Here is a 22,127-nt window from a genome sequence, read left to right as displayed (position 1 = left end):
ACTAAATCCTACAAACTGGTCCTTTAAGTATATTTCTGGAAGTCAGTCAGTCAGTCAGTCAGAACTGAGGGTGCTGACAGAGACTTAGTCTGGAGGATGTCACACAAAATGCTGTGCAGCAGAAGAAGTGTGAATTTCAACATCTTTGAAAGCTTATCTGGTGTGACTAAAAAACATAGCACCTTTTGGGGCTCTGTACAATACCCAGATAGCAAAAAATCTTTTGGCTTCGCTTTGGCCCAAATCTGGCTTGCATTTTGGCAAGGTTATGGGTGGATGTCAAATTAGGAAAGCCAAAATCATATCAAAAGGGAGCCAAAATTCACCCAAAACAAATTGTGGACTTCCAAAATATAGCCATAAATGTCCCAGAAGAGCCCCAAATCAGCTGTTCCCGCTCGTGCCCAATCTTCTGGCATGCCATAAACATGCCTTAACTCAGCCATATATTCCTGGCGCCTCCTTTTCTATTATGGATAACCCTAATCATACCACAGTTAAGCCAAAAGGCTTTCTTAATGCCAAAAGAAAGCCAAATGTATGCCATAATACAGCCAAAATATTTACTATCTGGGTATAATCTGGGTGGCAGTAGCTCAGTCCATAGGGACTTGGCTTGGGAACCGGAGGGTGGCAGGTTTAAGTCCAGCATGGACCAAAATATGGAAGGTCAAAGTCAAAAGTCAAAGTCAAAGTCAACTTTATTGTCAATGCTGTTATGTGTACAGGACATACAGAGCATCGAAATTGCGTTTCTCTCTTGTCTAAAACAGTATGGACACAAGTGTAGTAAAAGATGTAAAAAGAAAAGTATATAAAATATATATATAGAATAAAGATGTACAAATCTAAAAAATATATACAGCAAAAGACATCTGTGAGGCAATATGGTTGCTATAAATATAAGTATGGTTATAGTTTACATTATATATGTACAGTCACAATAAAAAAAATATTTCTGATCTAAGGTGGACTGGTAGCTGGTGAGGTGCCCTTGAGCAAGGCACCCCAATACTCATCCCGTTGTCTATGAACCCATGCATATCTATGAGCCTTTGTACTTTGTAAAAAAAAATGCATGTAAATAAATAAAATAATTTCCCAGTTGAGGAGAATAATAAAGTATCTCTTCTTCTTCTAATCCCGGCCTATGTGGGGCAGCAAAGCATCCAGTCTGCCGGGAAAAACCCCAGAAGAAGTCTCCTTGTTTGTTTTTCCAGCCTGCTGGAGCTCGAGCCGTCGAAGAAGAAGAAGAAGAGCTCGAGTCCCTCCTCCCTCCCTCTTTTCACGCGCGTTGTTGACACGCGGCGCTGCGTGATCGCGTCCCCAGTTTGACTTCCGGACACTAATATGAACAAGACAAGCTACAGCTAAGCGTTCACGCAAGAGTTAACCACAAGGTAAGACTTAATTTATCCCGTTAACACCGAACAAGTTCAGCTCTGTAGTTAAACTGTAGTCCTGGGGTTGGTTATGGTTGGCTGCGTCGCACCGAAAGTAACGAGGAGGGGGGAAAAAAGTGTCGTATCTGCAATTAAAGCCAACAAACCACCTCGTATTATGATTAAATAACCATGATAAAACAGCTGAATTCATTACATGACGTGTCAGTGTAGTGTGGAAAGTGTTGCAGGGTGGTAAATTGTACTACGTAGGTTAGCCAGCAGGCTAAAGATGCTAAAAACGAGCAATCAGAGGAGGGGCGGAAGCTGAACTACCTCATTTTGTTCAAACTTCAAACGCACGATTTAAAGCACTTTGTACGCTAAATAAAAACAACAACAACTCAACATGTGCACTGTTTATACTGTTCAACGCGTTAGCTGTGTGAAAACGTAGATAACATGCACAATAACTTTTCCCAGCACAGTAACGATGAGTAATGACTCTGTAATCAAGTCAAACTAGTGCCGCAGGTTTTCACACTGACCACACCCCGTGTGTTAACTGTCTAGTGACAGTCTTATCACACACATAGGATTTTGTTTCGTGGTCAAACTTAAAATTTAATTCCCAGTGCGTGGATTTCTTCATAAGTTTCGTCGTTATGCAGCAGGCGGAACTGAAGCTGAAGGGCGTGTCTGCTGCTGCCAGAGAGGGAGGAGCACAGGGTGCAAACAAAAACAGAGCTGTTAAAAAGTGACTGAAGCCCTCACTGAGTTTAATGTCAGGGCCTGTTGTTGTTTTTTTTCCACCCCTCCTGCTCTTCTTGTTTACTTTTTGGCACAGAAAGTTCATGCATGCCTACGGGCCCCTGCTTGTAACTTATTAGGTGTGTCACTTTCTGCAGACTGTTGCACATCAGTGACTTTTAAATATGTCCAGTGTCACCTTTGTCATTGACATCCAAGGAAATGTAATGTGGACGAGAGCAGAAGGTTTATTGGCGTCCTCCAGTTTTTCTCAAACACTCATGTATCTATCAGGATTTGAAAATAAAATAAAATAAGCTGTCTGCTGCATGATAAAGCAGATTTGAATTTCATAAAATAAGCTGTCTGCTGCATGATAAAGCAGATTTGAATTTCCCTCGGGATCTATCTATCTATCTATCTATCTATCTATCTATCTATCTATCCAAACAAAGATGGACAGATGTGATTTAGTGTTCTGGTGTTTTATTTTGAAATTTTCCTACAAAACAAGCAAAAAAAAAGAAAAGAAAATGAGCACCACCTTTTTAGGAAACTGTCCAGCATCGTGCACAAACAACACAATGTAATATCCATGGGTATATGAACTGTCGTGACTCATGAGCAGTGGTTTTGCATCTCAGTCATTGTTGTCAAACTTCAAAAAAAGCTTTTAGTTTTCGTGGCTTAGCTTTGTTGAATATGCATTTTATAGTCTTTTATTGCTGTGTAGCAGACTGTTACTATGAATAACAGGCTTTGGACGCAGTTCCTAAAATCTAAAATGTCTAAAATCTAAATTATCTCTCACTGCCTCCCTCCACCGTGTCTCCCAACATATGACAGTCACGTGAGCCGAACGTTAGCCTCACAGGGAGGGTGATGTTGCTTCAAAAGTGAGGCAAGTTGACACGACTTTATTGTCGAGCAGAGGCCGGAAAATCAACAGTCAACAACGTTATTCAGCAATAGTTTTTCATCGCGATGCATCTTAGAATCGAGACATTTCCACACCTCCAGTGATAAACGGGATCATTTACAGCGAGACATCATTGTTGTGAAACCCCGGCAAGGTGACACAGAGATATAAACTCGTTGCAGAAATTGCAGTTATGATGCTGATTAATTTCTGAATTTTATTTCCAGTTTGAAAATCAAGTTGGAGATATCTAAAACCTGCTTGTTAGGTAATCTGGTAAAACGGCTTCATTGCCATTGTGACCTTGACAACGATAAAGACGACATGATGTCTGCTGAAATCAAACAAGCCTTCAGCTTCCTGCTGCTTTCATACAGTCAAGTGAATTGAAATCAGCGGCTTTCAAATCGGATTCAGCATGTCATGTGGTGCATTTGAGTGATTTGTCCAAACGTTCTTACAGAATTGGACAAAATGTCGGATTCAGACTCTGACTCTGACTATGGCGCTGACTGGGAAGCGGTCAGAGATAAGATGACTGCGGTAAGTTACTAACCAACAATCAAAATAATAATATTTAGCCAACTTATTGTTTTTGTCATTTTACTAATAAACAGTTTTTTCCTTCAGAAACTCATGGCAGCTTCGACAAATGATACAATTATTGCCCTCCGTCCATCAGGTAAGGGACCTTTTAAGTCTGAACACACAATTTATTTTGATATTCAGGGCTACAATGCTGTATCTCTGTTAAAATCAAGGTGAGCAGGTTAGAGTAGTTGTGTGAGAATTGAAACGTGACACAGAAGTGACCTACTATGAATAAAATGTAGTACACACCCCAGTTACACCGTCATTGCTTTTGTCTTTTTTAAATTGTATTTATACCTTTTTTAATAAAAGTATTGTATGGAAGTTTACAGTTTTGACGTGACAGTCTTATATGAGAGTACCTTTACAGTTCGTACTTAGTCTGATTCAGAAATTGTGCTGAAACAAGACAGAACAGTACAGCAGTGTTTCAGCACATTGATTTAACAAAGAGCAAGTTTGCCAGAGTTGGCAGAAGATTCCAACGAAACAGGAAACATGAGTTTGTTTTGGGGTTTTGGTAGACCTGGCAAAGGGAAAACAGTTGAAAGTTTTGGTTAGCACTGGCACATTTCCAGTGACGTTGATAAATGTGTTTTGGCTGAGGAAGAGAGTGAGAAAGCAGGAAGTGAGTAGAAGACAAAGCAAATATTCATGTACTGGAAATGTGAACGATCACATTACACCTTAAGGCTTCACTTCTGTAGTTGCTTAACAAAAGAAGCCAGAAAACTGAAAAATCCAAAACACGAGTTGTTTGACCGACTGCTGTCGAATTATCAATCAACAGACCCGGAGAGAGAGACACACAAAGGGGCAGGGCGTGTGTGCAGGCAGGTGGGCGGGGCAAACGATTGTGTGCAGAGAGGTGTTGGTGTGTGGGTGGGGAAAAGAGTGAGCAGACTAAAGAAGTTTGTGCATAAACATATGAACTCTAAAAAAGTGTTTTGTTATTCCTTTTGGAGTTTATTTTTGATCATTAGGCTACAGTGATGCAATGTGTTTTCATATATTGCATGATGTGTTGCAAAAGCATGCCCCCCCCCTGTATTTCAATTTTTAATGTAATTGTGGCATGCTTTTTCCTTTTTAGAGGAGGTTTTTGAAAATTGTGGCATGCTTTTTCCTTTTTAGAGGAGGTTTTTGAACGATGGAGTCGTATCGCTATCGAAACCAGAGCCGAGGCTGCACAGCGGATGAAGCTTTGTGCCTTCTGGCTTCCCATCCTGCTGCAGCGTGAAGAATGCACGACTACTGCTTGGGCTTTACAAATAGGTCTAATCGACTTAAAGTAAGTATGATTTAATATATAGTATATGTAAATAAATGATTGGTATGCCAAATAATAATTTATTCTGTAACTGTCTCCTTTTACTTACAGTGACGATCTAAGTCTTAAGCACCTTCACAAGATAGAAGTATTGGAAGCAATCTTCAGAGCGCTGGAGAAAGGAACTGTAAGTTGACTATGTGACCAAATAAAAAGTTCCTGGAACTATGTAACCAAAGAAATTAGAAACTAAGAGCATTCTAGTTTGTGTTTGGCAACAAAATACTGGAAAAGCTGTGAAATAAAAGAAAAAACACCTGGTGGAAGATCTCACAATGAGTTAGGTGAACTGACAACAGGTTAGTAACATGATATAAACAGGGCCCGACAGAGAGGTTGAGTCTTTGTGAAGTAAAGATGGGAGGGGTTCACCACTCTGCCAACAGACCTGCTGCTGGCATCAATATAAAATGTGAATATAAGTTATGTTTGTGCTATTTTGAATTAAATATGGGGTATATCATGTTTTTGTAGTTACAGCATTACCACTCCTCTCATATGTTTTATTTGGGAGCTCAGTTATAATAATGCAGGAAAAACACACAGTATGCAAATGATCACATTCTGTTTAGCACTTTGCTTTTCTTCTACCTCTAAACTGTTGAATCTCTTTTCCAGTTGAAAAAGGACCAAACCAAACATGTTATCTGGATAAGCAACATGTTTAACTTGGTAAGTCTGAGAAAAGTGCGTGCATTGAATATGCAGGAGGTTATCAGTCAGTAAAGGCACTTTAAATACTGTCAGAGCGTGGTTCTGCACACCTCTGGTGAATTTTCTATATAAAACGCACTGTGCAGGTTTCTTTATTTTCAAAACTATGTAGACTTCTTACTCATGATAGAAGCACATGCATTAAAAAAAGACCAAATCTGAGCAAGTGAACAAAGTATGGTGGACAAAAAGCTCAGCTTCAGAAGTGCTCCTGGTATGAAGCAGCGTGGAGAACAGACCAAAACAGCATCGCAGCGCTGTGCCCGCTGCCTTGAATTTTAAAAGACATTTGGAGGGTCAGTCTAATCTTTTGGATCAGTATCTTCACTAGTACTGACCTTATTATGTGGATTTGGTATTGTACAGTTGTAAATAATCAACACAAATAATCTTTGTTGGTGTCATTATAAAAAGTTATATTTATGCAGTGATGGGGCCAATCTATATAATGATACTCAAACATTATACTGATGCCATGGTGGGAAGAATGAGCCACTGGTATCGGATTGGTTTTCAGTATTTTGAAATATTAGGAAAGAAAACATGATTAATCCCTTAACTTGCATAACCTGGAGCATCGAAAACAGGCAGTTGAATGAATATAGTCATTGCCTATATATTTCTGTTTGACAACTTTTTTTCTTTAATGTACATGACTTTGTTTTAACCAGCGCTCCCCAGAGGTTTTGGAGGACGCCTTACACTGGTTGGAGCGAACAGGAGAACCTTCTATTCGCCGGTACATCATGGATCTCGGCCATCCAACCACCTGCTTCAAAGCCCTGCACCTTATCTTCACAGAGTGTAAGATACAGTTACATTACCGGTCACACAGACAGCTCTGCTTCAAACCCGTTCAATAATGCATCGCTGACATTTACAAGAATTACTCACAAGACATTTTTTAGTGATTAATCTAAGAGGAAAAATAGTTTGAGGAGTTACTGGATTTCAAAGTCTCTCTGACTAACTCTTTATTTCTTCTTCAACTCTTTATCAATCAGTTGCTAAGTATATTCAGAATATGGGTAACAACTTGGAGAAGACCATGAAGGCACTGATGGCTCAACCATCTGACTATAATAAAGAGGTAAGACGCAACATAATCTACAGGCTGTCTCTGTGATACAAATAGACGTTGGATTTAATTAACAGGGACCTGTGTGTGTTATCTGTAACATGTACTTATATTTGAGCACAGATGCTACTGTGTTTGCTGAGAAATCATAAGATATGTTATTCACCGTACATCAGAAAGGACTAGTTACACAGCAGAAAGTTTGATGGAAAAGCACAGGTGGACTCGCAGTACTGATGCGGAATGCAGTATTAATACACCTGTGACATGTCAAAATGTCTGCTGTGCAATCAGCTATTGTTACAGTGCAGCTACTCGTCCTTGGGTCCACGTATAGGTAATTAAAATACTTAACAGTGACGCTGCAGTTAGAACGTCGCTATCTTCAGTAAAATGAAATGTATCCAAGTGAATTTAAATCAAATCCTTCAGATTTGTTTGCTCAAAAGTGTGTGTGTGTGCAATATGGAGTTATAAAGGACTGTTGATCTCTACTCACTCTGCCCTCACAGCCATCTTAGGAGGAAAGTTGAATTCAACTGCAACCTCATTTCTTTGCCAACAAAAATAGTTTTTGAAACAAGGTCAGGATGAGTCATGAAAAATATTTTTGCGTTTTACAGTAAGGGGAAGTAAAAACAAAGGTTATTTTAGCCCTATCAAGAGAGAACTGAGCAGCTAACAAAGATACACAGGATTGGATTTCACTGTGATGTTGACGATGCTAACAACAAATTGTTGACACAAGAAACATACCGGCACATTTCAAAGGTTACCCAGTTCCCAGAAAAGGAAGCTCCTCATAGTGTGGTCTAAAAGCAGCCGCACCTTTTTTATTAAAATTCTTCACCCGTGGTGTCAAATTCAAAATTTGGTGTCATGATTATGGGTTAAAAACAGCTCATCAGCTTTCATTTTCTCTGCAACAACAGAGCCTGTGGTAAATGGATGATGCTGCATTTTAACAAGTTAGAGCTGAAGTGCAAGTCATGGCACGGCGGGTCAGAACTCGAGTAAAAAAAGTGCCAGCCATAACCTCTGTTTGTCACTTTCTCCTCTAGAAAAGTGAAGAAATGAAAAAGAAAGGAAATGAGAACTTCACTAAAAATCAGTATGAAGATGCTGTGAAGTTTTATTCCAAAGCCATCAAATTTTAGTAAGTGGTAATTTAATATTATCTAAAAATGTCTTTTTCTCATTCATGATGGGCCTGCAACTAATCCCTATCTTTGTGAATACATGAAGTTTATATTTTGGTAAATCGGTGTACTTTTGTAACTCAAATTTGTTTCCGCTCCATCCAGCCCTGACAACCACATAATTTATGGGAACAGAGCCCTAACCTATCTCCGAAGTCAGAAATATCTGTAAGTATCACTTTTATTTGTAAATAAATGAAGCACTGATCTGATCTAATTAGATCAGGATTTAATTTGGCAGTAGTAAATAACTGAGATCATTTTAAAAGGCGTCACTACAGAAACTCCTTTTTTAAAGGAGCCTATCATTTATCAATTATTCTTAAGTGTCCCAGAGTAAATCATTCCTAACTGGCCAAACATCGTCAGTGATGCAGTTTTTGTCCCTTTTAAGTCAGGAGATTTATCCCACTACTATCAGGAGACCTGCAAAGTCCAAACCAATTAGGAGTTGTCAGGAGTTTGGTTTCTATCTATGGGGAAGAAGTTTTGTGTGATATATTCTGAGATGCTTGATAAATATGGGTGTGAATGAATCCCACAATGTGAGTCTTGATTTTAATGCTGGTGCTCATCGAAGTTTCAATACTTAGTATTTTAACCCAAACATGATTTTTTGTTTTTACAGAAAAGCGGTTGGTGATGGGAAACGTGCTATTTTGATAAAACCTCTCTGGGCAAAGGTACTTTTGTCTTTTACGATTTGGTCACAGTAATGATGCATGGGCATACAATAGTACAACTATTATTATTAAACTTGTTTTTCATTGAGGCACGCATCAGCGCACTATTGTTAGGATTCATTTGACAAATTTCATGTCCTGTGTATAAGTTTGTTTGTACTCATTTATCAGTTTGTCAGCCACACATCTAGTGGAAAACTTGGCCCCGGATAGATGTTGTTGATGTGTAACCCCCTCTGAGAAGATTAGATACGCCATGGAGGAGGTCCAGAGGGGTGTAAATGGTTTTCCAGATGCGTTGTTTGCCAAATGTTGACTGAAAGGTTGACCGAGATTAACCGCTGATAATATACAGTCAACTGCAGATCATTGTCTTGTCTGTTGTGTAACTGTAAAAATAGAGGAGGCTCTACATTAGCAGATACTCAACATAAAAGTGCATAAATTGGACATCACTAACAGAAACTGTATCTTTCATGTAGCTAATTCATATTTAGCAGTGTCTCGGAAGTCACATTATGAGAACTGTTACTGCCACAAACGAATGTTAAGAGTTAGAAGTTAAAGTTTGGTTTGTTTGCAGGGTCACTACCGCTACTGTGAGGCTTTGTTCTCCTTGGGGGAGGTCAAAAGAGCTATCGAAGCCAACAAGTTAGCTCAGACTTTGTGTAAGCGTGACCGAGAAGGAGTCAAAGATCTGGAACAACAACTGCAGAAATTCATGGGTGAACAGGCAGTCATTCAGCAAGCAGATGGAACGCTCACAGGTAGTTTCACTGTGCTCAAGTCATGTTCGCGTGTGTATCTTGTAATATTTAATTCAGACCTGGTTATTTCTTGTCGTGGAGGAAGAAACGACTAGTTAATGACTGGGTGAACTGTAGTTTGCTGTGCTTTTTAACTGTTTATGTGTTTTTGTTTTCAGTTCTAGAGCCGAACAGAATTCGCACTACAAGGTACACGTTGTTACCTTTTTTATATAGCTTGATCAGACATGGTTATTAAATGCTTCTGAATTATGGATGATTCATTCTATTTTGTGTTTTTCTACCCGACAGCACTCACACAGTAGTTGATCTGTCCGGTTTGAATACAGGATCGTCTCTAAGGATCGGCCTAGTAAAAAACGCCCCCCCACAGACAAAGGTTAGTAAGTAGTATTAGACGCATATCGATTTCTTAGTATTTCAAATAAAAATGTAAAAAGTTGTTCCAGCCACTCAGTTTTGAGGATTTGCTGCTTTTTTCTCTCCTATGTGATTGTAACTGTTTTGGACGGCTGGTCGAACAAAAAAGGAATCAATTGAGCCACCCTGGATCTCACTCTATTTTGTAGATAAAACTATGGAAGATAATTTTATATACAGGTAAAAAATAAAAGGCAAAATAGGAAATTAAAGCTGTACACAGTTAAATTTTTTATTTTTTTAAAATAAGCTTGATGGAAAAAAAAAATAGAATGAATTCTTAAGATATGACGTTATCTTTTTAAGTTTTTCTATTAAAGCAACATGACATAGAAATTGGTGTTTTTGCAATCTGGCGCCGTCAGTTTCAGAGTGCAATACCACTGTCTTAATTAAATATAAAGAGTTATACACATGTATTTTTTAGTATACAACTTATGATCAAAAACTAGTGAGTCGACAACAGTCAAACATCAAGCAAGTGAAACAATAGAGCAGCCAAATAATTCATTCATTCATTCATTCATTCATTCATTCATTCATTTTCTGAAGCTCTCGACAACGACTAAGAATCGGCCCCAGATTTAGCTGATTATCCTGAGTACTAAAAAGAAAACACCATGTAATTTGAATCATTTTTCATCCCATTTGCTTTTAATTGCTTTTAAATGATCCAATCAAGGGAGATAATTATCTGCAGATTATCCAATGAATGAAAATAATCACGTTTTGTGCCCATAATTATGTCAGTGTGAGCAGCCAGCTTTTAGATGCACCACACAGGAAAACGGCAGCTGGCACGTTTGCTTGTACACTGTGTTTGTGCGGATATAGTCTTACCCGAAGTTTAATGTTAATGATTAACTTGTGTGTTGACAGGTCCTACACGGTAAAGGAGAGAAGAAGCCAGGTGAGTTTCTTTCAACACCTCCTGACACCTAACACCTTTCCCTTTCACCTGGGTTCAGGTCCTGTATCTCTCCCTCTTGGTTGTGATATAAGTTTCCCTTTGAGGCTTACACACACTCTCAACATAAGCTGCTGTGTCCCCATGAATGTCATTATTATATGTGTACTAGGGCATACACAGTATGGTGCTCATATCATGAAATACATACTGATTGATTTTAGAGTTTTCTTACGAACACGTTGAATGGATTTCCTTCCTGATAAAACACAGAAAGCCAATTCAAGTTTGAAATCTTTTTTTCCTCTTTGCTTCTGTTGGTGCTTTGCTGCCACCTGTAGATCAGTGAAATAGTGTGAAACCAGGAATGTGCTACTTTTTAAACTGACATCTTGTGTTTGTCACCATAAATGCTCAGTTTTGTTCTGTAGTTAATCATCAGGCATTTTTATAATAATAAACTAATAATAAAACAACACTTAAAATAAAACTTTTTGAAAAGCCACTGAGATTTTACACTTTGAGTCACAGATCTTTGAAATTAATATTTTATTTTAATGTCACTTTTAAGCTAACTTCTAATAATATTGGACTTCTTGTGTCATCGCAGCCTCATTTTTTCTAGTACAGCAGCACAGTGGATGCTTGAAGTGAAGTGGGACTACATGAAAATTAGTGAAGCAGTTTAGATAGCTGACAGCTGAAACCTGCTTCACAGCTTTCATTTAATTGCAGAGTTAAACAATTAAGCAAGTTTCTACTCTTCTCTGTTCTCTGATTATTTTTGTTTGTTTGTGTGTGTGGACACTTGGTCTTTTTCTATTGTTTAGAGCAGACAATTGACCCACTAATCAACAACAAACAAACTCACTTATGTTCGTCGTCAACATCCCATTAAAAAAATTCACAGTTGGTTCTTCTCTCTCTAGTGAAAAATGTGAAAAATGAAAAGGCTACACTGGCAGTGCAGAGCAGTCCTAAAGTCTCTAAACCATTAAAAAGGTGAGTGGAAGTACTGCTACTTATATCAATGCTTAAATAAATGATGTCATATCCACAAGTTTCTTTTTGTACTCTGATGAATTTGTCTCTGAGCATTTAATCTCAGCAACATCTGTGGTGTGCTAACAAATATGATGATGGCCATATCATGGACTGCGTACCTGACTGTAAATTCTGTGTTTTCCAGTGAGGTGCCTTTAAAGAATGACAAGAAAGTGCCAACGACAAAAGAGTTCAGCGTCACGACAAAGAAGAAATCAAAGAACAGAAAAAGGTTTGAAGACGAGGTAAGGATGTTCTTACGCGTTTTGTAACTGCAGCTGAATCGTACGTGGGAGCTCTGCTTCTGTTATTGGCCTAACATGTTGCTTTAGTCACGAGTGGAGACTTGTAAAGTTTTCCTAGTACAGTGGCAAGTCTATCGAAAGAAACTGCACATGCTCACAGAGCGCTGTGACTTTTTAGCATGACAAATCTGACCTGCTGTGATGTTTTTGTTTTGTTTGGAACCAGAAGTTGGAAGAAAGTAAACCAGGCGTGTGCAAACAGTTCAAAACTATGGTGCAGGATGGCTATACCGCTCTGGCTGACCACCGTAGCCGCAATGCAGAGCAGGCCTTCAGGCAGGCAGTGGAGTTTCTGGAAAACAGCAAGGTAATGCTTAGACTCATTTAGTCCTTGTGAGTTTTTATCTATTAAACTGGTTGATTGATCTGTCACAATCGAAGTGGTGCTTTAAGAGCAACATTAATCTACCTTTGGCTACAGATTTGTGGTGTTGTATTCGCACCCGTCACTCTGCACCACCCAGACAACATTAGTACTTTATACTGGAAAACTCATTTCCTTTTGCTTTCTCAGGAACTTGGACTTTCCACAATGGATGTTCTGTTGCTACATTTTGGACGAGTATCAGCCCTGACAGATATCGGCCTGCCTGAGGTAACTCATAGATAGGCTTGTTTGCCCCTCTTTCACCAGGAGTTGTTAAGCCAAAGACAACATGTTCACCAAGTTTCACCAAGAAATTGGTTGACGTCTGATCACAGTCCATTGAGTTAACACAAACGTTTTACTGAGTTCAGCTTGATGCCATAAAATGTGCGTCCAACTCACTATCAAATGAATAATTTCATGTTGAGTATTTTCTCAGTTTATCTTTACTTTCATCACGATGTGCAACATGCTGCTTTGATTATTTACTGTGGTGTGTTTTTATGGACAGGATCATTCAAGTTATATAAAATATAGAAAATTGTAAGTGAATTCCCTGTTGCACTCCATTACATGTCCGGTTGTTTTTGTTTAACACAGGAACTTGGGCAAGCACACAGACTTCTGGAGAAGATGAAATCATATGAGCTGAGGACGTTTCAGTGTCTTGTTTTCTACGCCATCGGGCGGGTGTATTTCAGAGAGAACAGGTACAGTAGCTTCTAGTCTTAGCAGTTTTCTATTTGCTGCGTCAGACTCTACAACACGTGTCTCTCTTCTTCGGACAGGTTTGCTGTGGCTCTGAAGCAGTTTTCAGATTCCCTGCAGATGGTCAAGAATCAAATAACGCCAGGTAAACTCACCTGGCCTTTAACAAAAGAGACTGTCAAAGAAACACAGCCAGACTATTTCAAGGTAAGTTATTATTATCTAGCAGTGTCTTTTTAAAATCTTTTGTCGACAGATTGAGCTAATTTGCTAGATATGGCAAGTTATTATTAACCCCCATTAACATTCAAGGTTCAGCTTTGTCAGATATTAAAATATTTAAACAAATAGTGTAAAAACAATAAAATTAAATACTTTAAAATTAAATATTATAAAAGTAGTTTAAAGGAAACGTGTTAAATTATTCTGAAATCATCACAGATTAAGCTAGTCTGCGTCAGACTACACTCATTCTGATCACACGTTGGGCTTCTCTTTCTTGTATTTTCTCTTTTTAGAATATTCTGGAGGAAGCTATAGAGTTGTGCAGATTTCCTCCTATGCCTGATGCCATTTGTCGACACGAGAAATGTCACGGCCATTTGAAAGCTGAAATCTACTTCACAGACCCAGATTTTAAGGTAAATGACACCTATGAAACACAGCCAGGTTGATTTTCTTTAAATTCAAATAATAAAAGCGCTGATTAGTTACACATATGATATGATATACACATATGCTTCTTCCTGTAGGGCTTCATTCAAATTTGCTGCTGTCAGAGCTGCATCATCGAGTACCACATGACGTGTTGGAAGACACTGAAGTCGACGTTGTCCTTTGATAAGAGTGAAAAGGTTCATTTAAATTTCACAGCAGCATTTCCTGAAGGCCAGACTGGCTGTTTCCTCCTGCTTCCAGTCTAAATCAGTTCTTTTATTTTTGTGTTGCAGGATTTCCTGCAAGATTCCTGTTTGACTCCGGACTGTGTCGGAAAAATCTGTAGTATCAAAATCTTTGGGCCAACAGGCCTAGTGAAGTGTAAGGTATGATGGCTCTCTTCAGGTGAAATGGGCTGTGCTTGTGAATCACAGGATTATTTTTTCTGACCCTCTCTTTTTCTTCTCAGTTTGAAGCTACCATCACCAAACCACAGACTCCAAAGAAGCCAAAAGTCAATCAGAAATGTACAAGGTGAGGCCGCGGCTTGACAAAACGCACATTGCAGTCATGTAACACACTTTAAGGGGTCACATACTGATTGATAAGTACTTGGTTTCTAAATAACTTTTTAAAAAATGTTTCAGTCTGAAGAAGTTAAAATCAAAGGAAGAGCGCCAACTCAAGAGGAAGCAGCATAAGCAGTCATTCCAAGAAACGCCGGTTATCAAAGACGAGATTCTGCAGGAGAAAGAAGACCCAACAACCCAGATTCAACAGAAAGGTACCGCTTCACAGAACATTAGCTATATTTCTGACTTCACTCATTGACTTTTTTCTAACTACACTAATCTGTAATTTCTTATCAGTTAATTCAATATAGTACATTTTTGTATTCATAATAAATTATGATATCACTACTACTATCGCCTATCCAGGTTCCCCCTTCAAGTTATTGGAAAGGAAATTTTATTAACGTCCAGGGTAGAGCCTGACCAGTAGTGTATTTTTAAGGCCAATACTGACATTAAAATTCTCATACATTATATTATCTGATATTTATTTAACAACCATTTTAGATAAGATCCCTTAAATGTTGTTAAAGAATTGTGATGTACTGAGGGCGACAAAAATAAAATGTATAAGATATCTTTTGCTATTTATGTATTGCAAACTTATCAGCTGACACCAAATGTCTGTCTGATGTCAACAAATAGGATCAGCCAGTCTTTTGTTTGGCTTTTGTTCTTTTGCAGCATCATGACTTCCTCTAGTTTGTGTATTTCTTCACCAAACCAAAACACTAGCTTCATCAAAACCTATAAGACCTAAATTTGTTTTAGCCAAACAAGTGTTGAGTTACTTTTTGTCCGTCCTCCACCGTGCCTACAGCCTGGCTGCTGTACAGAGATCGAGTTCTTCTGCAGATCAGCCAGAACATGGAGCTTCTGAAAGAGGAGAAGGGCCTCCAGGTGTCGACCCTGACCAGCAGTCTGAAGCCCTGGCTTGAACTGGATTTGTCAAGGGGGAACCAGATAGCTGGGAGGATACTGAACTGGCAGGAAGAGCAGCTGGAGAGTCTAGGTCAGGTCACTGAGCTGCTACTAGAGAGGAGGAACCGGGTTTGGGCTCGTGTCCTTATCCAGCTGCTCAGTAGCTGTTTGGATATAAATCCTAAACTCAACAACTGGGCATGCCAGCTCAACAATTCAGGTCAGCATTTTATTAATCCTCAGTTCAAGTGATTATTAAATCGTGGCCCGACATCATGTTATGAAGGCTGACCAAACCTTTGCTGCTTTCTTTAGGCCTGGATGCTGCCAGATCCTTCATTGACCTAAACGCGGGACACTTGGAGCAGCTTGACTTGGCTTTTTTGCTCAACTTTGGTCCCCTCCAGGAAGTGGTTATAGAAAAGCTCGGTACTAGGCCAGAGCTTTTTTCAAGCATTGGCTTGACTGTGACTGAATACTTAAAACAGGCCCCGCCACATGACATGAGGCTGTTTATCTGGACTCTGGAGGAGCATAGAGATGAATATGTCTCTTGCCACACTATACTGGATGAATATTTTGATATGATGGGTACGTATATTAAACTTCAACTAACATTTGATTTAAAGATGCATTTTTGTTGTTGTTGTTTTTACGTCACAGTTTGATTTTTTAATTGTTTGATTTTCAGATGGACATTGTTCAGTCTTAAAAAAGTCTGATGAAACTCAAAATGTAAGTGGAAACCTAACATTGGTTTGTTTTCTTTGGTTTATAATTTATTCAGTTCAAGTTGGTTGCCACATAAACTAAATTTTAAAGGAATATGTTTGTTTGCTTCCGTGCAGAGAGATAGATGAGAATATCGAAACTAGTGTCACGTCTATACAGTAAATAAAAGGATTCTGCCAGTTGGCGTAGCTTAGCATAAAGGCTGGAAACAAACGGAAATAGCACAGAGTGTCTGAAAACATCTTAAAGTCTTAAAGTATTGGATTCAGTTCCCTGAAAAGACACAGTAGCTAGGACGCTTATCGTCTCATAATGGGCAAGTGTCAGTTTTAGCAATAACTTGAATTAACTTCATTATTTTTCAATCATTTTTCTGGGTCCAGGTCACTTTTAATTAGAAATGATTGTGGATCTGTCTCATTAAACTTCAATTTGCTCTCATTTCAGAATTCTCCTATGAAGAGTCGGGGCCGGAAAAAGAAACAGAAAGAGCCAAAGGTCAGACGTTCGATTTGATTTTTGTTGCCTGTGAAGATATGTCCATGTAGCATCACTGAAGTTCTTCCTCTCGTCTTCCTCTCAGGGTGTTATTGTTTTGTCTGGGATGAGAAGCGTAACTCAAAGAGATGAATGGGACCAAGAAATATTTGAAGATGACTCTTTGTAAGTTGGCTCATCCAAATGATCACACCGTGTTGTATTGTAACTGTAAGACTGTTTATAATGTTGCGTTTTTGTGTCAACAGATCATTCCTTCACCCTGTTGATCCGTTCAGTGTACCCAGTCACCTTCGGGAGCAAGTGGCTGATTTTGAAGATCAGTACAACACCACCAGACACAGAAGTCACTATAAAAAGATTTTAGACAACAACCCTGACCCGACAAAAGAGAGTTTGTATGAGTAAGTAAAAACTACAGTTCAGTGTATACAGTATATATTATTCTTTATGCATATTCTCCTGATTTGTATATCTGGATGTCTCTCGACTCCTGCAGCTACTTTGATCAAATCCTGGAGGAGCATGGTCCCCTCGTAGCTGAGGATCCTCTGCTAGTGGGAGAACTAGATAATTTCCCTCCTGTGGCTCAGCAGAAGATCCAGGAAGCGGGCGGCTTCGAGTCCTTCCTCTTGGAGTCCCTTCGCTTCATCAAGATTGGGAGGTCCATCGGCCTGGCTAAGCATGCCGTCTCACTGCAGCAAGCTGGGAACGGGGCCAGCCTGGATGACCTGGATGACCTGGACGACCTGGATGACCTAGATGAGATAGGAGATCCAGACACATCTGACTTGCATGCTAGCCATGACCCAGCTTTCTTAAGCTACCTGGACGGTTATTCATCTGCTCAGACTGAAGTCTATCCCATCCTCCCAAATCCCTATACATATGGAGCCCTCCATCTTCCAGTCAGCCAGTCAGCTACTGGAGTTCCTCTGACAGGTTATGGTCCCTTTTCCCATTTGACTAATGGTGACACTCAACAGCAAGTGCCTTTCTATTTACCTAATGACTATGGGGACCTGGATCTCTATACCAGTGAGATGGACAGTGAAGTTTGGGACGATCCAATCAACCATCCAACCGATCCCTCTTCAGACGGAGTCGCTTCAATGATAACTGATGAAATCTTTTCAAAGAAACATGCGGCAGCACAGGTTCATACCAACATTTCACTAAACAAACAAATAGATGGAACATGTAAATGCATAAATGCATGTTGTTGAATTGAGTGCAAGCTTGAAATGTTTTGTCTTTTTATTATTTAATTTTTTTTAGACGTGTCAGGAGACCATGAGGAGTGTAGCAGTGAATACTGAACCTCATGAGCCTTTTGAGAGCTGCCCGGTGAGTTCATGCTTCATCTCTAACTGTTTAAGTAGAACCCGACTGATACTGAGCGTGAGAGAGAGAGTTTTGAGACCGAGTGTGATCCAGGCAGAGGTCGTGGAAATGGAGGAAATGTAAAATTTTAAATATTAGTGTTGCATGTATAAGTGACAAGTTTCTTCTGTTTGTACCTGGACCAAAAGAGACTTTTTAGTGAGTCTTTTCATTTCCCCTTTTGACTGGTTTTCTCTTTGGTTACTACATTTTCGTTTATGGGCACATAGATTTGTGTTATTTAGGCATAAGCAACCAAAGTAAAGCCACAAAAATAAGGAAATAGTTATTAATAGTTATTGATATCAGAGTGCACTATAAGAAAAAACAGGAATAAGGATGTAATTGAACAAAATAGCAAATTATCAGTTAAACTCAGTTAAGTAAGTTAATTATGTTGTTGTCTTTTGGAGTTTTGTTGTTGACCTTCTTGTCCCTGTATATTCTTCCAGGGTGACCTTAACAAAAAGGAAAAGAACAACGAGACGTTGCCGGAGGAGATCAAGAAAATATCTACTGGCTGTGACGCTGTCTCCCTCAGGCACAGAGAAGAGCTCGCTTCCCTCGAGGAAGAAGTGCAGAAGATCAATGCCAACGTACAAGTATGTCCATAACTGGTTATAATAGAGTGGTTTATAACTTATGAGCTGAATTTCAATCACTAATGACTTATTGGTTGTTTTCTGTTGTCAAGGTGACCAATAAAGAGCTGGCACTGTTCCAGCACAAGCTGGAGGAGGAGGTGAGGAAGGATCAAAAGGAGAAGAAAGCCAACCAGGAGGTACTGAAGTCTCTCAAGGTGGAGATAGAACGGTTGGTGGAGGAACAGGAGAGGTGAGGCCATGCCCGATCATCTGAAATATTATATCTGTGTCCTGCATTTATTTATTCAAGCATCTTATTATTTTTCTGTATTTGTGCTGTCGTTTTTCCGTGCACAGTCTCGCCAGAAAAATCCGAGAGAAGAAATCCAAGTATGACACAAAGTTTAGTGATTTCCTGGAGCTGAGGTGAGCAACAGGCGACAGTGAAAGCTTAAACTGAAAAATCCTTCTGGACTGTTTTGTTCACTTGTTTCTTCTTGTTCCTTCAGCAATCAATCAGCCGCTGAGAAGATGAGTCTGGAGGATGAGATCAAGCGCTGTAAGATCTCAGTTAACTTTGCTACCAGGAGGTCTCTCACAGCTCAGGTAGGTCCTTTTTTTAAAGGGGCAAGGGTCCCAAAATAATCCACCTGAAATTAAAATACAGGCAGGCACGAGTGGGACTGATAGTCACTGACATCCATTCCTTGTTTTGCTCCTGCAGTTGTCAGTAGTGGAGAGCAGTCGGGATCAGGCTTTATACGTCCTCTACAGAGAGCTGGCCAACACCAAGGCTTTTCAGAACAAACTGGATGAAGCCGTACACATGTAAGTAAGAGTGAAGAAACGGCTTTAACCTGTCCTGCTGTCAGACAGACCAGTTGATTTATGTCCTTTGTCTTTTCCAGATTCCCAAACAAGGACCTGGAAATGACCAGAAGCAACTGCAGAGCCAGCGTCCAAGAAATCGAAAAGAAAATCTCCGCTGCGGAGGTAGATGAATCCATTGCTGAAATATTGACAGCAGCAACAAGATCATAAATCAATCACCCCACACAGCAGATTTCAAAGAATATCAACACTGACTTTTATTTATCTTCTAATCAATTTCAAATAGAGCTCCCAAAGTCCTGAAAGATTTGTTAAATTTTATTCTAAATCATGTTCACATGCCTCGATGTTTTGATGTGTGTGTTAAAGCATGTATCTCTCTCTATGTTCTACAGGCACATTACAAGGAGCAGATAGATCAGGTGAAGAAGGGCAGGAGAGTCAGCGAGTTGATTGCAGTCAGCATGAACGAGCTTGAACTTTCCGCTGCACCAGTAAGACATTTCCCCAGATCAAATAAACCTGTAACATTTAGTAAATCTTACCATGAATGTTAAATAAATGATTTCTATTCTGAATCATTTTGACATTATAACTAAGTATTTAATATATTTTAAATTATTGTTTAAAACTTTTTACTTGATTTGACTCTTGAATGTGAAAGTCCAGATTTTTAGATTTGTATCATATGCAGTCGGGGGAAAAAAGCTCAAAATTGGGACAGAAATATTTTGTATATGTTTATCTCTAAAAGGAAATTCAGAATGCTGTATGTTTACATGTGTGTGTTTTGTACTGTAGTCAGTTAAATGTCAGTCAAAGGATTGGCAAATCATCGCATCCTGTTTTTATTTAAGTTTACTTTTTGGAATCAGGGTCAATAAAACAAGTTTTATCAATTATAGTAATGACTGTTTAACAGTGGACAGGAGAAAGTTTATATATGTATCTGTTTCTACATTTAATGTTTCAGTTGTCTGTGGCAACCAAAGAGATTGTCCCGCCACCTTCAGCCTCCAACGTCTCCCCACCGCTCATCAAGCCGCTTGGGGCCGACACCCCGGCCGGTCTAACTCTGATGCAGCACAAACCTCCGATCAGGACCCAGGAGCCTCCACACAACACCGTGTTTGAAAAAGCAATCGAGCGCCTGGCCACCATGTTCCCTGACTATACAAGGTAACACCAGACCACTGATATATTTTACATTGTCTACGTTTTATCATTAAGTTATCATCCTCCAAAATTCAGCAATGTAACGTGTGTCCTTGTGTTTAAGGCCCGACTTGATGAGGTTTATTCAGGAGTTGCGTTCATCCAGCGGTGGAAGCCTGAACAGCATGGAGTTGCAAGATATGGTTGGCGGAGTGACCCAGCTGATCCTGGACCATCAGGTAGGTTGTTGGATTCAAAGCGGTATTATACATATATAGACCCCCGACAACACAACCAGACCAGATCATGTATTGCAAGTCAACTCATTTCTAAGAGCTGCTTCCTGTGAAGCTCTAAGTGTTCAGTCATTTGTCATCGCGAAAAGACACATTGCATTGTTTTTTCTTGTCAGGAGAAGCTTAATGCTGGTGCCAAATTAAACGTCACAGGACGGGGGAGTCCAGCTCAGTATGGGACCTCCCCATACGCAGTCCCAGTCTGGCAGACACTTGGACCCCAGAGAGTCACACACTCAAACGCAGTAAGTCCAAAGACAGCCATGAGTATAGGCCGCATTCATATTAGTCCAAGAGTCTGATTTTGAAGAAACAAAAATTTTATGGAAGATGAGAAAGACATTAACACTTTAATATCAGAGCTTCTTATGTAGGATTCTGCATGTTTCACAATGCTGCTGGTTTTAGGATGAAAATGGATTTAGGATTACGATTGTAACTGTTTTCTGTCTTGCCAATCAGCTGAATGTCGAGGATCCTTGTATCATCTGTCACGAGGACATGAGTCCAGACACCATCTGCGTGCTGGAGTGCAGACACAGCTTCCACAAGGAGGTGAGCGAAGATACTGTTCCCATGTTTGTTATGAATAACACAGAGGCGTCAGAGCATGGATGCCCCGAAACCAGATGGCACAGTCAACATTCATGTACCTTAAGATTACCTGCACGCAGTGCTATTCTGTTGTTTGTTTTAAAAAGTGTTTTATAAGTTAACAATAAATACACAAGCAAAATCTCACCTAAATGGAGGCTAGTTGGAAGTTCATATCAGGGCTGTATTGGATATTAAAATGAATTTTGACTTCTAAAAGAGGCTTTAAAAAGTTCACTGTGTCTGTGATACCTTTTTTGGTTTTGTTTAACCCAATTATTCTTACTTTCTGCTGCCGCTTTTAACGTTGAGCCTTTGTTCTGTTTGTGTTCAGTGTATAAAGTCGTGGCTGAAGGAGCAGAGCACCTGTCCCACATGCAGAGATCATGCATTGCTGCCTGAAGATTTCCCCATGCTGCCCGGGAGGAGGCGCCAAGCTCTGTGATTTCTTAGATATGCTCTCCTCTATACTTCATTGATTACATCTGATTTTATCTTTTATTTTTACCAGTTATTTTATTATAATCTCAAATCTTTTTTGTATGCTTTAAATGCTCTAACATGCATGGAGAAAACAATTTATATTTCAAATAAACAAACTGTCTGTTGTGTTTGAAAGCGTCTCTGCTGGATGTTCTTCTGTCACAAACCGCCCAGTAAAACCACAACATGTTTCTATAGATAGATACTCAGTAGAGTAGTAGACTTTTACATTCATTAAAATGCAGCACATTGTGTTA

General features: G+C 39.4%; 1 protein-coding gene across 1 annotated transcript; it reads left to right on the top strand.

Annotated features, from left to right (window-relative positions):
• The first annotated feature begins 1,241 nt into the window (after positions 1 to 1,241).
• ttc3 (tetratricopeptide repeat domain 3) lies at positions 1,242 to 22,005 on the top strand. Its single transcript, XM_010730870.3, has 46 exons — positions 1,242 to 1,400; positions 3,515 to 3,594; positions 3,682 to 3,733; positions 4,777 to 4,933; positions 5,024 to 5,099; positions 5,591 to 5,644; positions 6,358 to 6,490; positions 6,691 to 6,776; positions 7,826 to 7,920; positions 8,069 to 8,131; positions 8,592 to 8,646; positions 9,230 to 9,413; positions 9,572 to 9,602; positions 9,705 to 9,792; positions 10,713 to 10,743; positions 11,670 to 11,742; positions 11,930 to 12,029; positions 12,256 to 12,396; positions 12,604 to 12,684; positions 13,057 to 13,166; positions 13,245 to 13,371; positions 13,683 to 13,805; positions 13,917 to 14,018; positions 14,115 to 14,207; positions 14,291 to 14,355; positions 14,469 to 14,605; positions 15,214 to 15,534; positions 15,630 to 15,905; positions 16,006 to 16,049; positions 16,494 to 16,544; positions 16,630 to 16,709; positions 16,793 to 16,948; positions 17,044 to 17,701; positions 17,823 to 17,891; positions 18,380 to 18,529; positions 18,622 to 18,761; positions 18,869 to 18,937; positions 19,021 to 19,117; positions 19,236 to 19,339; positions 19,420 to 19,504; positions 19,738 to 19,836; positions 20,316 to 20,521; positions 20,622 to 20,736; positions 20,910 to 21,038; positions 21,256 to 21,348; positions 21,722 to 22,005. Exons 2-46 carry the CDS (start codon positions 3,526 to 3,528, stop codon positions 21,830 to 21,832), a joined length of 5,379 nt encoding a protein of 1,792 aa, XP_010729172.3. The 5' UTR covers positions 1,242 to 1,400; positions 3,515 to 3,525; the 3' UTR covers positions 21,833 to 22,005.
• Positions 22,006 to 22,127: the final 122 nt, after the last annotated feature.

This window comes from Larimichthys crocea, chromosome XXII (assembly GCF_000972845.2).
Source record: "Larimichthys crocea isolate SSNF chromosome XXII, L_crocea_2.0, whole genome shotgun sequence".
In the NCBI taxonomy this organism is placed as follows: Eukaryota; Metazoa; Chordata; class Actinopteri; family Sciaenidae; genus Larimichthys; species Larimichthys crocea.
This window is presented reverse-complemented; position numbering and strand designations above follow the sequence as displayed.